Raw genomic sequence first — 18831 nt, forward strand, 5'->3', positions numbered from 1 at the left:
GAAAATTTCTATTTTGGTTCACGTGTTCCTCTTCTGAACTGCAAACTACCCAAGGCGATTTGCTTCTCTGGGCTTCATCTTTGCTGGTACCTTTCTTTTTATTACAATATTTTGAACTTTCTATTAAAAGGGTATGCCCCTTTTGCCCTTTAAAGGAAATGCAATTCCATTACAGGATCACCGTCTTGTATGGGTGCTGAAACTCCGAGCAAATTAAAACTAGCAGTTTGGTTTGGTCATGGAGCAATGTATCCTCTCCACAACAAGCAAGCAACACAGGAAATTGCTTATAAGCAACAGAAAGGATTAGGATATATGGTTGTTATTGTATTATACCGAAATGACATGCTAAAATCACACTCCAAACAAGAGGAAGTTAAGGTTCTTGGTTTATTTTACATCAAGCAGTAGGGCATCTATGAGGCTAAGTTATACTGCCTAGTCTGAAGGCAGAGAGCATTTCTCTTCGTCCAATGTAAGACCAGGTTTCATGTCCATGTCTATGTTTTCCTTGTTCATACCAGCAGGCATTTCTCAGTCAAATGAGTAAAGAAGATTAGCTAGTGCAAGCTCCACTGTCACAACTCCAAGATGAATCCCCGGACAACCTCGCCGGCCAACGCTGAAAGATATCAGTTCATAATCCTGTCCTTTGAAGTCAACAGAGCTACTCAAGAATCTTTCAGGCAAGATCTCTTCTGGGTTTTCCCAGGCTTCAGGATCTCTTCCAATGGCCCATGCATTCACAAATACAGGGTCTTGGGTGGTATGTCGTAACCGTCTATGGTGCAGTTTTCAAGTGTCTCCTTTGGGAGTAGCAATGGAGCTGGAGGGTGCACTCTCAGTGTCTCCTTCATCAACGCCTTGAGATAAGGCAGTTTATGAAGATCATCTTCATCTACAAAACCTTTCCTTCCAAACACAGTTCTCAGTTATTCTTGGGCTTTCTTCTTCCCTCCAGGATTTTTCGTCACTTCTGCCATAGCCCAAACCAAGGTGGCTGCACCTGGATCTGTTCCCGCCACAAATACGTCCTGCAAAAAAGAAAAAAAAAAAAGAAAAAAAGGCAAATTGAGAAGAAGGATAGCCCATAATAACCATAAACCATAAGAGATCATAAGTTTTTTTCCCAGATTAATAAACCAGTGATATTCAAGTTAGCCAGTTAGATTGAGAAACAAACGACCATGAGCACTGCCTTGATGTGATCCCAAGTGAGATCCACTGAAAATAACCTCTCCCTCTGTAATCTAAGCAAAACGACAGTGATGTCCTCTTGCTCTTGTTTTGGTCTCTTGGGATCAAGGTGCTCGTCGATGATTTCCTGGTAGAACAAATCCAATTCCTTGAAATTCTTCTCCGGCCTGAGCAATCAGACCAGTGAGTTCATCAACCCACCCCATAGACGGAAAATGGTCCGTGAAAAAGAAGCTGCCCGTCATGGCCTAAGCGTCATTCAGTAGCCCATGAAACCTACTTCTGTCATACCCTTTATCCTCGTACCTCTTACCGAAAGCGGTCCTACAGATTATATTGCTGGTGAGCAACATCACTGTCTCACTCAAGTCGGCGAGTTTGGCCGCATAAGCAGACTTAGAAAATTTTTCAATCATTCGGGAAACCTCATCTTCCCGAATGGAACGAAAGGATTGTACCCTTTTGGAGCTGAAAGGATGGAGGACACAAATCTTTCTCATCTCCCTCCAGTACCCATCATACGGTGCAAAAGCCAAATCCAAGCCATTGTAGGATAGCCTTTGCTGGCCAAGCGAGGAAGACCTACTAGAAAATTCAAGATCATGTGCTTTCAAGACCTCTTTTGCCATTCTGGCCGAAGAAACCACCAGGGTAGGCACCAAGCCGAGGCCCAAGGACAAGATGGGCCTATATTGCTTAGAGAGCTGCCATAGGTAGACACGAGGGGGTGAGTTATCCATCTGGTACAAGTTCCCAATGAAGGGAAGCCCAGGACCAGGTGGAAGATGAAGTTCAATATTTTAGAATCTTGTTAGTACAAAATCAAATTTAATTTTTTTTAATAAAATTGTATTTAATGGATTCTTTTGATAAAATTGAATTAAACTTTTTTAAATAAATGAATTTGAAATTACTTTTAATATAAGTAAGTTCTTTTTGAAATTTCTTAAAAATCTTGTAATCTTTAAAATAATTAAATCATTTTTTATCAATTTAATAAATCATCTTGTATAATTCTCATGTTATTCTTTTTTTACATTCTTATAATATGATTTTGTCACCATGATTTGTTACATACTGATTTGTGTCATTCTGTTTTTGGGTATCATGATTAATTAATTAATTATCATAATTCATTTTTATTGAACTTTTGACTATCATCTTTTTGAATTCTTCTCTTTCTTAATTACTCCTTACCTTGTTGTCTTAAGATCATTTTGTTTAGCACATTCAAATATAAACATTAGATTTAAGCATAAAATAAATCAAACCTTCATCTAATAGCAACATTTATTTATTCCAGAAGTCTTATTTTTCTAACACACATTCAAATAGTTTATACACTAAATTTGGAAAAAAAATATTTTTAAAGTTGATTATATCAAAATATTTATTTTCTTAAAATTATTTTTAGAATTCTTTTTTTATTGTTGAAAAGTTGGGATTCTTTTTGTATATATATATATATTTTAACTTTGTTTCATCAGTTCCAAAAGCTAAAATAAATGTTTATCCTTTGAAGTACCACATTGTACAAATTAGAGACCTTCAAGATTTCTTATAGAAAAAAAAAAAAAAAATTACAAATCTCACCTTGAAGCAAAACCATGATATGTTTTGTTTTATTGAAATAAAACTAATGTTAAAGAAACCTTCATAATGTGTGTTTATATGCAAGAATAGAAAAAAAAAAAAAAGGATGAGCATGAACATTGACGGATTCAAGTGGGGCTTAGAGGGGGCTTCACCTCAATAAAAGTGGGTTTTAAGCATATGACCTCAATTTTGGAGAAAAATTACGATGAACTAAATCTTGTTTTTTGCCTTAATTTTATCCCTTCTAATGTAATCTCTTTTATTTTGCCCTCTCTAAATCCTATTTCTAACTCCGTCCTTGAACATAAATTACATATCATGTAAATATAAAAAAGAGAAATTAAATTAATAAATAAAAAGAAAAATAAAATGTTTTTTTTTCTATTTCTATTTCAACATTTCATACATGATCTCAAGTAATTAAAAAAATAAAAAAAGAGTGAGCTTTGCCAAAGGAAAAACATAAAAGAAGCCCATAAGCTTCCTTTTGTTAAGTATTTACGAAATTCTATATTTTTGAAACAACTAGGTAGACTTAATTTTTAAAATGTAGATGTCTTTGGCTTTATAGAATCCATCTTATATTTTACATCAGATTTGTATAAACTTAATTCTTCAAATAAATACAAATCATAAATGTTTTTAGATTTATAAACAATCATATGTCACGACTATGAATATAGCAACTATATAAAATTTAACAATATGATGGTACAACTCCAAAGTGAATGTTGGTAAATTGAACTAATTTTCCAATAACTACATTCCTCATAAAGTTCAAAATGGTAAATACCTCTTGAAATGCATTTTTTCTAGTATGATTTAATCTATTCTTTATTGTAAAAAATCTCTATCACATGCTACTTATTATTAAAGAAAGAAAAAACTTAAATAATAGATATATATCATCTCACACAGGATATGGGAGAAAGTTTTTGACGTTTTATCAATATGAATTTTTCTTAATCATGTAGATGCATTTTAAAACCGTGATAATTCATTTGGATTTAAAATGAACAATATTTATACAATTGAGTGTAGATTGTTACAAATAATATCAAAGTTGATTCTTGTCTCCAGTGTAAGAGTTTATTTAGTCTCATGTGAGATATTTGTTTTATTTGATCTCATAATTCTGTAAACACATGACAAAAATGTTGTATTTGCATAAGACGATTGTAATATTATATATCGAATAAGAGAGTTTCTAATGATATATAAGCATCAACTTTCTTTAATCATGTACACACGTTTTAAAATTATAAGAACTCATTTGAATTTAAAGCAAGTAATATCTATAAAGTTAGATACGAGTTGTTATAATATCATTTTTAGGAGAAGAATATATTTTTCAAGGGTATATATTTGTTTGTGTAGCCGCTCAACTTATGGATTGAACGAGACATGAGATTAATTATGCACCACGAATTAAACTGCAACTTGCAGAAGGTCCAATTAGGTATACGTAGGTTCAATCAACATAAAAAATATGGGGTGTAGCTAGAAATATCAAGCAAGCGGGGCTCTATATTAGCCACAATTGATGGGATGAGTCTTATGGCAAGCAGTAGGAAGAATACCCCACCATTAAACAAACTCCACATGATTTTTCATGTACCACTCTTATTGTTTCGTCATTCCTCATTGGATTAATATATGATTGGTTATCAACTTGTAATTGTTATTCATATTACGGTAATTGGTTATCTCTTGTTTTTTATTTATTTAAAGCTTGATACTTGAATTTTTTTTTCAAAATATTAATTTTGAAATTAATGTTCCTTAGGACAATTTTTTTTTTTACTTATTGCTTTGTCTAAGGAAATTTTGTTTGAAGGAAAAAAATGAATTTTATTTATTTATTGCGGAATTGAAATAGGTCATTTTTTTAAGACTTTAGAAGCTTGACAAATAAGTTTTTTAAAGTACTTAATTTATTTTTTAAATTTTCTATACTAATTATAAATTTGATATTTCTCTCATATTTGGAAATATGTAATAGAATTTTCATATTTTCCTTTGATTTAGGTTTAGAATTTGCCAAATTATTAGTTTTTGTCTTAAATTTATAAAATAAAAACAAACATAATAATGATATTTTTGTACGGATATTAATATTAAAATCTAATTTATTTATTTTTAATTATTGCAATGAATTTGGGTTTTTTGATTATTTGAAAATATGTTAAATTTCTACTTTATCAAATTAATAATTTGATAATATTCTATTTTGAAATTTTAAATAAGAATAAATACAATTTATAATTTTTATGAGACATTTTATTACAATTTTAATATATTTTTAGCATGTAAAAAGAAAAAAATAGTTAGCACAACAACATTTAGACATCATCAAAGCAAAAATAATTAAACAATAACTTCTATGTTCATAAATTTATCCAGATTAAGCTATCTAGATCATTATGTATTAATACTTCTAATTTTATAGGATGCCTCCAACACAGATTTCAAATTAATTAACTTAGTAATATGAGCTTTTGTCATCCATTTTTACATCAAATAAAAAGATATGCATATTTATTTACATGCCTATTCATCAGATATGGCTCCTAGCCAACAGGCAAAGAGCATTCTTCTTGTGCATTGTGATACCAGGTTTGACATCGGTGTCTATGTCTTCCTTGTTCATTCCAGCAGGCATTTCCCAGTCAAATGAGTAAAGTAGATTAGCTAGTGTCAGCTCCACCATCACAGCTCCTAGCAGTAACCCTGGGCAAATTCGTCGTCCTCCTCCAAAAGGTATGAGCTGGAAATCCTGTCCTTTGAAGTCTATGGAAGAACCCAAGAATCTCTCAGGCATGAACTCTTCTGGGTTTTCCCAGAACTCAGGATCTCTTCCAATGGCCCATGCATTCACAAACACGAGGGTTTTGGGTGCTATCTCATACCCATCTATCACACACTTTTCAAGTGTTTCTCTCGGGACCAGCAATGGAGCTGCTGGATGCAATCTCATCGTCTCCTTCACTAGTGCTTTGAGATAAGAAAGCTTCTGAAGATCATCTTCATCCACAAAGCCCTTCTTCCCGATTAAATTTCTGAGTTCTTCTTGTGCTTTCTTCATCACTATGGGATTCTTCATTAGTTCTGTCATCGCCCAAACCACTGTGGCCGCACTTGTATCTGTTCCTGCGACAAATATGTCCTGCAAGGAAAATAAAAGAAAACAAATATAAGGGGTTAACTTGTAATATGCAGTACTATATACTCAATATTAATCTAGCTAGTCAAATTAATAAATTACCACGAACATAGCTTTAATGTGATCCCAAGTGAGATCAACTGTAGATGAACGATCCTTCTGCAGTCTAAGCAAGACATCAGTGATGTCTTCTTGCTCAAGCTTTGATCTATTTGGATCCAGGTGCTCATCAATGATTTCTTGACAAAACAAATCCAATTCCTCGAAAATTTTCTCGAGCCGAGCAATCATGCCTGTGAGTTTGTCGACCCAGCCCATTAAAGGAAAATAGTCCGAGAAAAAGAAGGCCATCGACATGGTCTGAACTCCACCTAGGAGTTCATGAAATCTACTTCTTTCACATCCTTCATCATCGTACCTCTTACCGAACGCAACCCTGCAGATTATGGTGCTTGTGAGAAGAATTAAGATCTCACTTAAGTTGGTGAGCTTGGAAGCAGAAGCAAACTTGGAAATCTTTTTAACCGTTTCCAGAACCTCATCTTCCCGGATATGACGAAAGGATTGCACCCTTTTAGAATTGAAAAGATGAAGAGCACAAACCTTTCTCATTTCCCTCCAATAATCATTGGATGGAGCAGCAGACAAAGATAGGCCATTGTAGGTTAACTTTGTCAGGCCAAGCATGGAAGGCCTGCCAGAAAATTCAAGATCGTGTGTTTTCATGACCTCTTTTGCCATTCTTGCAGAAGAAACAACTAGGGTTGGCACGAAACCAAGGCGTAAGAACATGAGGGAGCCGTATTGTTTAGAAAGTTGCCATAGGTAGAGATGAGGAGCTGTTTTATCAAGCTGGAGCAAGTTTCCAATGAAGGGCAGCCCTGGAGGACCTGGTGGAAGGGGCGTTCTTCCATTGTTTCTGTGGTTTCGAACAAGAAACAAGAGGAAGAGAGGGAGAGCTAAAAGGATAAGATGCAATATCATCACGGTTTGAGGGGGTTTGGGGAGCTGCTGAGAGTCTTTGATATGCAAAAATGTTGAAGGAGTCTCTCCTCAATGGCACTGGGCTATCAGATGCAGTATTTGATTTGCGTTGGCCGATGAGCGTGGCCCATCATCCAATGGACCTGCTTCGGAAGCCTAATTAATGCTAATGCTTAATTGGCAGTTTGTCACAGATGTAAAAGGGACTGTAGTGGTTAGGATCGTAACAACAAAAATTTGGGTTTGGCTAAATGATTGGAGTCAGGCAGCTGATCGATTACGTGGATAAGAAAGTAATTATAGGCCACCCCCTCTCCTTTTTCTCTCTTGACAGAACTGATATCTAGGGAAGAGTCACAGAACAAAAGGGATCACTTGTGAAAAATATCCATCCATTGACGTGAATGTTCAATGAATGAAATAGTAATACAAACAAAACTCTAAAGCTACTCCTAAAAATAGGCATACGTGAACATTAATTTTCAATAAAGCAATAAGCGTCTTTTCAATGAATTAAACAAACGACAACACAAAACTACAAAAATTTCTTCTCAATTAAAATACGGTAGATAAGATTTCCTAAGAAAGAAACAAGACAATGGTAATCCCTTTCAAAGACCTGTTCACTGTGATCACAATTTTCCCCGAGAACAAACGTGGACAGCCAGGACTGGATCATAAAATGGGATTTGGCTTCACCGGCGGACAAGAGATTTGAGTAATATTATCTACAATAAATATGGATCTAGATTCCAGAAGCATGCAGATGGACATTGTGGATAAGACTGAGGCTGTTTCAATTGCAAGGAATATTGGGTTTGGGCTAGGGATGGCAATGGGGCGGGTTTGGGACGGGTCGCTTCCATCCCAACCCTGCCCCGTTTATTCAAAATAATTCTCATCTTCTTCCCATTTAAAAAATTAAACGGGATAGGGCGAGATGGGGCGGGTATCATACCCGCCCCATTTAACTTTTTTTTTTTTTAATTTAATATTTTTTTTAAAAAAATTACTTTTAAAAATTTTAATTACATTAAAATAAATATATTTTATAAATAATTAAATTATTAGATTTTTTATAACTTATTTTATTATTATCTATATATTAAAAATAGTAAAATAAAAATTAAATTAAATTTATTTTAAAATTTAAATTAAATTAATTTTATATATAATTGGGGTGGGACGAGGCAATACCCGAACCCGTCCCAAGTTTAAAAAAAAAAAAATCTCAAATCCGTTTATTAAAATTGAACCCCGTCCCATTAGGAGTGAGGTAAGATGGGTACCCCAAAAAACCCGTCCCATTGTCATCTCTAGTTTGGGCAGGTATTGTAAGCTTTGAGTTGAAAGACATCCTTACAATTTTATAATACATCTAACATTTAAAGGAGTATAGCACTAGTAACTATATACGATTTAAAAGAATTTATGAATATATAGCATTAATAAGTTTTTCCTTTATTCAGTGAGATATTAAAATCACCATATCATACAGACATAATATTTTAGTTGTGTCCTACTAGATTACAAAACCACAGAGATAGTCACCTCCTCATGGGTTGAGGATCAATTCTTTATAATAACTTACTCTCAATTTGCCCTTGTGATTTTAAAATATGTTTATAAAATTAAGATGAGTCCATATATATATAGTATTATCTAATATAGGATATTACAACACAATTATAGATGTAGTTGGGTTGGATCTATCGTTTCAAATATTAATCACTGATATAGAAGTTTTATGCTCCAAATATTAATCTCTACTGTAGAAGTTTTATGCTGCTTAATAACCCACTAATAAGTTACACTACTAAGTTACACTAAAATATTAATCTCTGCTGTAAAAGTTTTATTTATTTATTTATAGACAATAGTTTTGATCAAATGTCATAAAATAAGCAAAATACTCGTCAAAATTTTGATAAATATAAATGGTATTTGTGATACGATTTTAATGGTATTTGTTTCTTGAAATGCAATTTTTTGTAATACGACTTAAATGGTATTTGTTTTTTAGATTGAATAGAAAAATTTAAAATATTTTTTTTTATTTAATTAAAAAAATAGTGATAAATTAATATAATTAAAATAAACTTATTATTAATAAATTTACTTTAGTTATCTTATTTGATATCAATAATTATTTTTCATTGAATGTAAAAAATCAAATATTTTGATATTTTTTATTAAGTGAAAAAACAAATACATTCTTAATTTTCTTTCATGGTATAAAATTAATCTACATACGTGGGATGCTAAAAAACATATCATTAATTTTAGGAAAAAGTTTATAAAAAGCCTGTTGTATGACTAGGAGAGGAACGTATTTTTCAGAGTATAATTTTCTTTCCGTCACGGCACAACTTTTGGATGGAGTCTACTCAAACTACAACTTTGGAGAAGGTCCAAGGTTTGGTGCTCAATCAACATTGAAAAAATGAGATAGTTGGAAACAAGAGGGTCAATCATGGCCACAATTAATGAGACATGAGTATGACATGGATAACGATCCAAGTCATGTAATACAGCCAAAGGAAACTTATCTAAAATAGTAGCCAAAAGTCTACAAATGTGTCTTTTAAGTACACTAATTTTTCAAGAGAATATTTTTTTTTTTATTTTTTATAGAAAAAGTGGCGATTTAAAATGTTTGAAAATATGTTAAATTTCTACTTTATCAAATTATTAATTTTATAATATTCTATTTTGATCCTTTAAAATAAGAATAGATATAATTTTTAATTTTTATGAGACATTTAATTACAATTTTAATTAATATATTTTTAGCATGTAAAAAAGCCAACAAAAAAAAAAAAAAGTGTCATTGACACTGTTAGATCAAGCTCTATTCAAATTTATATTAAATTTAAATCTTTTCAATTTTGATATACAAAAAAAATGCTATTTTAATATAAGTAAAGAAAAATATGTTAAATTTAATAGTTTGAAAATAAAAATTAAGTTAGTTTTTTTTTTTTTAAATCTTGATACTTGAAAAAATAATTTCTATGTTCATAAATTTATCCAGATTAAGGTCTCTAGATCATTATGTATTAATACTTCTAATTTTATAGGATGCCTCCAACATAGACTTCAAATTAACTTAGTAATATGAGCTTTTGCCTTCCATTTTTACATCAAATATAAAAAAAAAGATATGCATATTTATTTACATGCCTATTCATCAGGTGTGGCTCCTAGCCAACAGGCAAAGAGCATTCTTCTTGTGCACTGTGATACCAGGTTTGACGTCGGTGTCTATGTCTTCCTTGTTCATCCCAGCAGGCATTTCCCAGTCGAATGAGTAAAGAAGATTAGCTAGTGTCAGCTCCACCATCACAACTCCTAGCAGTGACCCTGGGCAAGCTCTTCGTCCTCCTCCAAAAGGTATGAATTGGTAATCCTGTCCTTTGAAGTCTATGGAAGAACCCAAGAATCTCTCAGGCATGAACTCTTCTGGGTTTTCCCAGAACTCAGGATCTCTTCCAATGGCCCATGCATTCACAAACACGAGGGTTTTGGGTGCTATCTCATACCCATCTATCACACACTTTTCACGTGTTTCTCGCGGGACCAGCAATGGAGCTGCAGGATGCAATCTCATCGTCTCCTTCACTAGTGCTTTGAGATAAGAAAGCTTCTGAAGATCATCTTCATCCACAAATCCCTTCTTTCCGATTAAATTTCTGAGTACTTCTTGTGCTTTCTTCATCACTATGGGATTCTTCATTAGTTCTGTCATCGCCCAAACCAGAGTGGCCGCACTTGTATCTGTTCCTGCGATAAATATGTCCTGCAAGGAAAATAAAAGAAAACAAATATAAGGGGTTAACTTGTAATATGAAGGACTGTGTGTTCAATATTAATCTATCTAATCAAATTAATTTTGGACTGAAAATTAATAAATTACCATGAGGATAGCTTTAATGTGATCCCAAGTGAGATCAACTGTAAACGAACGATCCTTCTGCAGTCTAAGCAAGATATCAGTGATGTCTTCCTGCTCAGGCATTGGTTTATTTGGATCCAGGTGCTCATCAATGATTTTTTGACAAAACAAATCCAATTCCTCGGAAACTTTCTCGAGCCTAGAAATCATGCCTGTGAGTTTGTCGACCCAGCTCATTAAAGGAAAATAGTCCGAGAAAAAGAAGGCTATCGCCATGGTCTGAATTCCACCTAAGAGTTCATGAAATCTACTTCTTTCACATCCTTCATCATCGTACCTCTTACCGAACGCAACCCTGCAGATTATGGTGCTTGTGAGAGGAATTAAGATCTCGCTTAAGTTGGTGAGCTTGGAAGCAGAAGCAAACTTGGAAATCTTTTTAATCATTTCCAGAACCTCATCTTCCCGTATGTAACGAAAGGATTGCACCCTTTTAGAGTTGAAAAGATGGAGGACACAAATCTTCCTCATTTCTCTCCAATAATCATTATATGGGGTAAAGGTCAAACCGAGGCCATTGTAGAATAACTTCTGCTGACCAAGCAAGGAAGGCCTACCAGAAAATTCAAGATCATGTGTTTTCATGACCTCTTTTGCCATTCTTGCCGAAGAAACAACTAGGGTTGGCACGAAACCAAGGCGCAAGAACATGAGGGGGCCATATAGTTTAGAAAGTCGCCATAGGTAGAGATGAGGAGCTGTTTTATCAAGCTGGAGCAAGTTTCCAATGAAGGGCAGCCCTGGAGGACCTGGTGGAAGGGGCGCTCTTCTTTGGTTTCGAAGAAGAAACAAGAGGAAGAGAGGGAGAGCTAAAAGGATAAGAAGCAATATCATCATGGTTTGGGGAGCTGCTGAGAGTGCTTGATATGCAAAAATGTTGAAGGAGTCTCTCCAAAAAATGAAAAAGAAACATCTCTGAACGGCAATGGACTATCAGATGCAGTATTTGATTTACGCTGGCCGATCAGCGTGGGGCTGATTTCTAATATCATGGACCTGCTTCGGAAGCCTATTGTTAATGCTTAATTGGCAGTTTGTCACAGATCTGGTTGCTCTATGAAATGGACTCAAATTTGGGCTTGGCTAAATGATTGGAATCAGGCTGATCCCACTACGATGGATTGTGTGAGGAAGAAAGAATAAACTACAGTGTGGGTGACTTTTCAATGGATAAAGCATCAAGACAAAAACAAAGCTTCATATTTTTCAATAAAGCAGTAAACTAAGGACAAAGGAGCATCTCCATCTTCCAGATATAGACCGTAACGTGTTTTATAAATATGTATACCATTAGGATATGTTTGGATGTCAAGTCAAAATGAACTGCCCATATTTGTGTTTTATATGAAAATGGGGCCAAATCCTTGAAGGGGATTGTTTCTGTCGTGTTCTTCAGAAGTCAGTTCCACGCGTTTAAATTTTCAACGGTGAGGACTGGACCATAAATTGGATGGACTGGAATGCAGCCTACAGATTTCGGTATGTCATTTATACAAAATTAGATTCGAGAATCAGATGATATTGTTAAAAAAAACTTTTGTGGATCATATTGGGCCTGTTTCAAATGTAAGAAATGTTGTGTTTGGGTTTCGGTTGGCCAATGGTATGCTGGTTCCTTTTTTAGACCATGATCTAATATTCGGCTCCAATTCCAATTCCATTTAATTTGGTCTTATATACATTATAATTTCCTTCTTTTTTTTTTTTTTGGTGAAATTTTCCAATATATATATATCTTGAATTGCCTTAGAAGACCTTGAATCAACAACTCCAAAGACAGAAAAAAAAACTCTACAAATTGTCTTATTATATTAAAAGTGATTATAAGAAATATTTTTAGTTTAAATAGTGTTTTTTGAAAAAATATTAGGTGTTATATAAAATTTAGGAAATATTTTTAAAAATCTGAAAAATCACTTGTAATGCTAGAAAATCAATTGTAATGTTTTTATTTTTTTTTGAGAAATATTGTATAGGTAATTTTTTTAAAAACATTTTTAGAAAAAATATTTTCACTAAAAACAATTCAAGTAAATATTATCAAACACACATTAAGTAAGACAAAAGAAAATTTAAAGTGATTTTATTTTTTGAAATAATTATGTAGATTTACTTATCTGAATAAATCCAAAATGCAATTGGCTTTAGTTTTTAAAAAATCCATCTTATATTTTTTACACCATATTTGCAACTTGATTGTTCAAATCGATACAATTTATAAATGTTTTTAGCTTTACAAAATCTTATATATCAGGATCCTCCATATGGTGGAGACATAATTAATTTACAATCAATAATATTTTATTTATTGTTTCTCTTTAATTTAAATGTCACGATTTTTTGTTTAATCAAAATCTTATTTCAGTGAACTTACACAATGATTTAGATCCTTGTAATATGATTTATTCTAAATCTTATTTTATCGTATAAAATTAATCTACCTACGTGGCATGCTAATAATCGTGATAAGAAAATGAAAAAAAATCATTAATTTCAGGAAAAAGTTTATAAGAAGAAGCCTGCTGTATGAAGAGAGGAACGTATTTTTCATGAATATAATTTTCTTTCTGTCACGGCACAACTTTTGGTTGGAGCGTGGAAATGAGATTAAGCCCGTCTACTCAAACTACAACTTGGAGAAGGTCCAAGGTATGGTGCTCAATCAACATTGAAAAAGTGAGAAGTTGGAAATAAGAGGATCAATAATGGCCACGATTAGTGAGACATGAGTATGACATCGATAATGACCCGAGTAGGGAAACTTATCTAAAATAGAAGTAAAAAGTCTACAAATGTGTCTTATAAATATATTAATTTTCCCTTCTTGTTTTCCTAAATGTTCTTTGATATTTATATATTTTAGGTATTCATATGTTATCTCCTTATTGAAGTGAGTGATAACTTCTTATAACAAGACATATCCCTTGAGCTCATGTAATCATACTCTTAAGAACACGACATCTAATTCGTATTCTTGAAAACACATTTGATTTGTGTTCTTGAGAACACAGAATATGGTTTGCATTCTTAAGAATACAGTTGTAGGAGAGTATTCGATACAAGGATTTTATGTTGTGTTTTCATCTTTACTTGAGTGCCCACTTCATGTGCAAAGGCTTATTATGTTTGATTTGAGTCATGTAGTTTTTTTTTTTTTTCAAGATCATTTGTTTTCATGACCTCTTTTGCCATTCTTGCAGAAGAAACAACTAGGGTTGGCACGAAACCAAGGCGTAAGAACTATTAGAGATGTCTCCCGATTCCTTCTTATAAATTGTTGTAACTGTTTTAGTTTGTTTAATTTTTGAATTTGTATTTTAAGTTACAATTGTACATTTATCTTTAGGGATACGTTTCCAATCTGTTACAATCTTTTGTATTTATATCTGCTATTTTAATGAGAAGCTAAGTGTGGCATATTCCCTCTCCTTTGTTCCTCTATTTATCTCATTATTATATGCTATCAGAGCATTTAATTGTTGCTGCTCTCTTCTCCAGCCACCAGTACCATGACAACAACCAATAATTCTAACTCTCCACCTGTTATTCAAAACAAAAATGAACCAAACACATCTCTCATATCCATCAATATCTTTGCCCAAGCCCCACTCAAACTCACCACAACCAATTACATCTCCTGGAAACTTCAATTCCATACTCTCTTTGTCAGTTATGACCTCTTACGATATATAGATGGATCTAAACCTTGTCCACCCTCCACTATCACTGAAAACAACACCACTGTACCAAATCCTGCTCACAATACCTGGATTAGACAAGACCAACTGATCCTTAATGCTTTAGTTGGATCTCTTTCTCCCACAATTACCCATTCATTGCTAGAGCCAAAACATCAGCAGAAGCTTGGTTGATCTTGGCAAACACATATGCTAAGCCATATCGAGGGTGCATCAAGCAGGTAAAGAATCAAATTAAAAATCTAACCAAGGGGTCTCAAACTGTTACAGAGTTTCTTCAATTGGTGAAGTGTCGGGCTGATGAACTTGCTATTCTTGGGACACCAATGAATGAAGATGACCTCATAGACAAAATTCTTGATGGTCTTTGGGATGACTATAAAGAGCTTATACGTGCAGTTCAAGCCCGCGATACCATGATCATGTTTGATGAGCTCCACGAAAAACATCTAAATTTTGAAGCGTCTCTTCAAGGTGCAAAATCTGAACTCTCTCATTTTCCAGCCTTAGCAAATCCTGCAAATCGTAACACTACAAATTGGCTTCCATCTTTCAACTCTAGGAATACCAACAATAATTGGCGTCCATCAACACACTTTGGTAACAACATAACAGATTGGCGTCCCTCACTTAATACCAACAATCGCTCCCCCGCGTTTCCTAACTCTGGACAAAACTCTTCTCGTAGCCAAGACTTCCTTCTTGACCTTATCTTGGTTATTGCCGAATATGTGGAATACAGGGGCACACTGCTAAGAGATGTCCCTCTTTTTGCTTGGTGCCAAATCAACCCAATACAACTCCAATTGCACCAGTGAATAGCACTTTGACACCATGGCAACCTCGAGCTCATTTTGCAGCCAACACTACTCCCACCACTCTGCAATGGCTACTGGATAGTGGTGCTTCTCATCATGTCACTATCGACCTAAGTAATCTATCTCTCCACACACCTTACATTGGTTTCGATGACATTATGATTGGCGATGGATCAAGTCTTCCTATAACTCACACTAGTTCTACATCTTTTACCACTCATAACACATCATTTAAATTAGACAATGTTTTATGTGTCCCTAGCATGAGAAAGAATTTAATTTCCATTTCTCAATTTTGTACATCTAACAATGTCTCTATTGAATTCTTACCATCCTCTTTTCATGTGAAGGAACTTCGCACGGGGACAATCCTTTTGAAGGGTCACACGAAGGATGGGGTGTATGAATGACCGATTTTCTCTTCCCCAATAGCTCCATTAGTAGCCTTTTCTAGTGTCAAAACTTCTTCCTCTGAGTGGCATTATAGATTAGGCCATCCTACTTTTCCTATTTTAAAACACATTGTTTCACATTACCAGTTAGACTTGTCTTCCTCTCTTATCTCTGATTTTTTTGTGTAATGCTTGTCACTACAATAAAAGCCATAAATTACCTTTCTCTACATCTACTGTTGTCTCCTCTCAACCACTTGAACTTATTTTCTCTGATGTGTGGACTTCCCCTATTATTTCCCATAACGGTTTTAAATATTATGTCATATTTGTTGATCACTTCACTAAATAGATTTGGTTTTATCCCTTTCAACAGAAATCTAAAGTTAAAGACGTGATTATCAGATTTAAAGCCATTGTGGAAACACACTTTCAAAAGAAAATTCATACACTTTATTCCGATAATGGTGGTGAATACTTGGCTCTTCGAACTTTTCTTGCTACCCATGGGATCACTCACCTTACTACTTCACCACACACTCCTGAACACAATGGGTACTCTGAAAGACGTCATCGTCACATTGTCGAAACATGTCTCACTCTCCTATCTCATGCATCACTTCCTTTAACGTTTTGGACTCATGCTTTTGTCACTACTGTTTACCTAATAAATCGTATGCCCACTCCCACACTAAATCTATCATCTCCCTATGAAAACATTTTTGGCTCTCCCCCAAACTACTCTAAACTTAGGATTTTCGGTTGTTTGTGTTGCTATCCATGGTTACGTTCTTATTCATCTCACAAACTTGAGTCTCATTCCAAGCCTTGTATTTTTCTCGGTTATTCTCTTACTCAGAGTGCTTATCTGTGCTATCATCATCCCATATCTAGAATGTATGTCTCTCGTCATGTCAAATTTGTTGAGTCTGTTTTCCCCTCTTTTACTTTATCCATGCCATCTGCCTATCCACAACTCGACACTATCTCCACATAGATTCCTCCCATCATCACAGTTCCAACCAACCAGGCTTCCATTGGGCCATTCAACACACCATCTGCAGTTCAACCTCAAGGACAACCATCATGTGATACTTCGTTCCCTGCTACCAACACAACCCTACACATATCACATGAGTCTACTATTCAACCAACCATCTCTCTGCCTTCACCTGAAATCTAACCAACCACCTCTATGCTTTCACCTAACACCCAACCAAACACATCTATCCCTGTCCATAACACAACTTCACAACTACCACCCATACATTCAATGATCACTAGAGCCAAAAACAACATTCGAAAACTAATCCAAAAACTTAATCTCTCCACACAACTCTCTCACCCTTGTGATGTAGAACCAACCACTGTGACCCAAGCTCTCAAAGATCCAAAATGGTGTCGGGCCATGTCTAAAGAATATGATGCTCTTGTTCGAAATGGGACATGGGAGCTTGTCCCATCATATTCTAGTCACAATATAGTTGGATGTAAGTGGATTTTTCGAACTAAACATCACTCTGATGGTTCTATTGATAGGCACAAAGCATGCTTGGTTGCAAAAGGCTTTCATTAGCGACTAAGAATTGACTATCATGACACTTTCAGTCCTGTGGTGAAGCCTACTTCAGTCCATTTAGTTCTTAGCCTTGCTGTAAGTCATGGTTGGTTTCTACGAAAACTGGATATAAACAATGCCTTTTTGCAAGGTCATCTCTTTGAAGATGTTTATACGTCACAACCTCCAAGTTTTGTTGATTTAGATCATCCAACTCATGTTTGCAAGCTTCGGAAAGCAATTTATGGGCTTAAACAAGCTCCATGAGCATGGTACCACGAGCTTCGCAAATTCCTTATTGCTTCGAGTTTTCACAATTCTCATGTCAATACATCTCTTTTTGTTCTAAACACAAGTGGTAACCTTCTCTATCTTCTGGTTTATGTGGATGACACCATTCTTACCGGTAATGATGATACGATGGTTCACAAGTTTATGCAGCTGCTTGCTCACCAATTTTCTCTAAAAGATTTGGGGCACTTATCATATTTTCTTGGTGTGGAAGTTATTCCAAATGATCATGGTATACTCTTCTCTCAACGAAGTTACATTCTTGATCTTCCTACTCGCATAAAAATGATGGATGCTAAACTAGTACATACTCCATTACCTACTAGTCCTCCCATTACATTGCACTCAAGTTCTTTCCTCAAGGATCCTACAGAGTATAAAACAATTGTTGGCAGCTTACAATACTTACTGATCACACGGCCAGACATTGCCTTTGTTGTTAACAAGCTTTCTCAATACATGCATCAGCTGACTACAGAACATTGGATCCTTGTGAAACATTTCCTGCGCTATCTATGTGGTTCCTCTAGTGATGGCATTTGGCTTTACCATGACTCTCCCCTCTCTTTATATGCCTTTGCTAATGCAGGCCCGTTCTCTCTACATGCCTTTTCCGATTCTGACTGGGCTGGAAACAAGGATGATTTCACATCTACTAGTGCCTATGTTGTTTACATTGGTCGTAATCCTATCTCATGGAGTTCCAAGAAGCAAAGAACGGTTGCTAGATCCTCCACGGAGGTTGAATATAGGTCGGTAGTTGCCACAGTTGCAGAGCTTAATTGGGTCAGTTCTCTCTTGACAGAACTGGGTGTTGTTCTTCTTCAATCCCCTGTGATTTATTGTGACAATATTAAGGCAACCAACTTGTGCTCAAACCCAGTTTTTCACTCCAAGATGAAACATGTTGCCATTGATTTTCATTTTATTTGTGAGCAAGTTCAAAATGGCACTTTACGTGTTTCTCATGTTTCAAGTGATGATCAGCTTGCTGATGCCCTTACCAAACCTCTTCCCAAGTCTCGGTTTCTTTCACTTAAATCCAAGATTGGTCTTATCACACGACCCCAATCTTGAGGGGGGCATATTAGAGAGTCTCCCAATTCTTTCTCCTAAATTGTTGTAACTGCTTTAGTTTGTTTAATTTTTGAATTTGTATTTTAAGTTACAGCTGTACAC

General features: G+C 34.7%; 2 protein-coding genes and 1 pseudogene across 2 annotated transcripts; all 3 read right to left on the minus strand.

Moving 5' to 3' along the window:
* Positions 1-283: 283 nt before the first annotated feature.
* On the minus strand, positions 284-1994 carry LOC117905406 (annotated as a pseudogene).
* Positions 1995-5259: 3265 nt separating this feature from the next.
* On the minus strand, positions 5260-7109 carry LOC117907368 (cytochrome P450 71A1-like). Its single transcript, XM_034820884.1, has 2 exons — positions 6059-7109; positions 5260-5959 (listed from the first exon to the last, which is right to left on the minus strand). The coding sequence occupies exons 1-2, from the start codon at positions 6938-6940 to the stop codon at positions 5351-5353; spliced, it is 1491 nt and encodes a 496-aa protein (XP_034676775.1). The 5' UTR covers positions 6941-7109; the 3' UTR covers positions 5260-5350.
* Positions 7110-10012: 2903 nt separating this feature from the next.
* LOC117907370 (cytochrome P450 71A1-like) lies at positions 10013-12062 on the minus strand. The gene is made up of 2 exons (XM_034820887.1): positions 10857-12062; positions 10013-10739 (listed from the first exon to the last, which is right to left on the minus strand). Exons 1-2 carry the CDS (start codon positions 11730-11732, stop codon positions 10131-10133), a joined length of 1485 nt encoding a protein of 494 aa, XP_034676778.1. The 5' UTR covers positions 11733-12062; the 3' UTR covers positions 10013-10130.
* Between the last annotated feature and the right edge of the window lie 6769 nt (positions 12063-18831).

Source organism: Vitis riparia, chromosome 18 (assembly GCF_004353265.1).
Source record: "Vitis riparia cultivar Riparia Gloire de Montpellier isolate 1030 chromosome 18, EGFV_Vit.rip_1.0, whole genome shotgun sequence".
Taxonomy (NCBI): Eukaryota; Viridiplantae; Streptophyta; class Magnoliopsida; order Vitales; family Vitaceae; genus Vitis; species Vitis riparia.

Coding starts and splice junctions, on each gene's coding strand:
- LOC117907368 (XM_034820884.1), bottom strand. CDS start 6,940: ATGATATTGCATCTTATCCTTTTAGCTCTCCCTCTCTTCCTCTTGTTT. Junction 5,960..6,058: donor ACATTAAAGCTATGTTCGTG/GTAATTTATTAA, acceptor TTTTCCTTGCAG/GACATATTTGTCGCAGGAAC.
- LOC117907370 (XM_034820887.1), bottom strand. CDS start 11,732: ATGATGATATTGCTTCTTATCCTTTTAGCTCTCCCTCTCTTCCTCTTG. Junction 10,740..10,856: donor ACATTAAAGCTATCCTCATG/GTAATTTATTAA, acceptor TTTTCCTTGCAG/GACATATTTATCGCAGGAAC.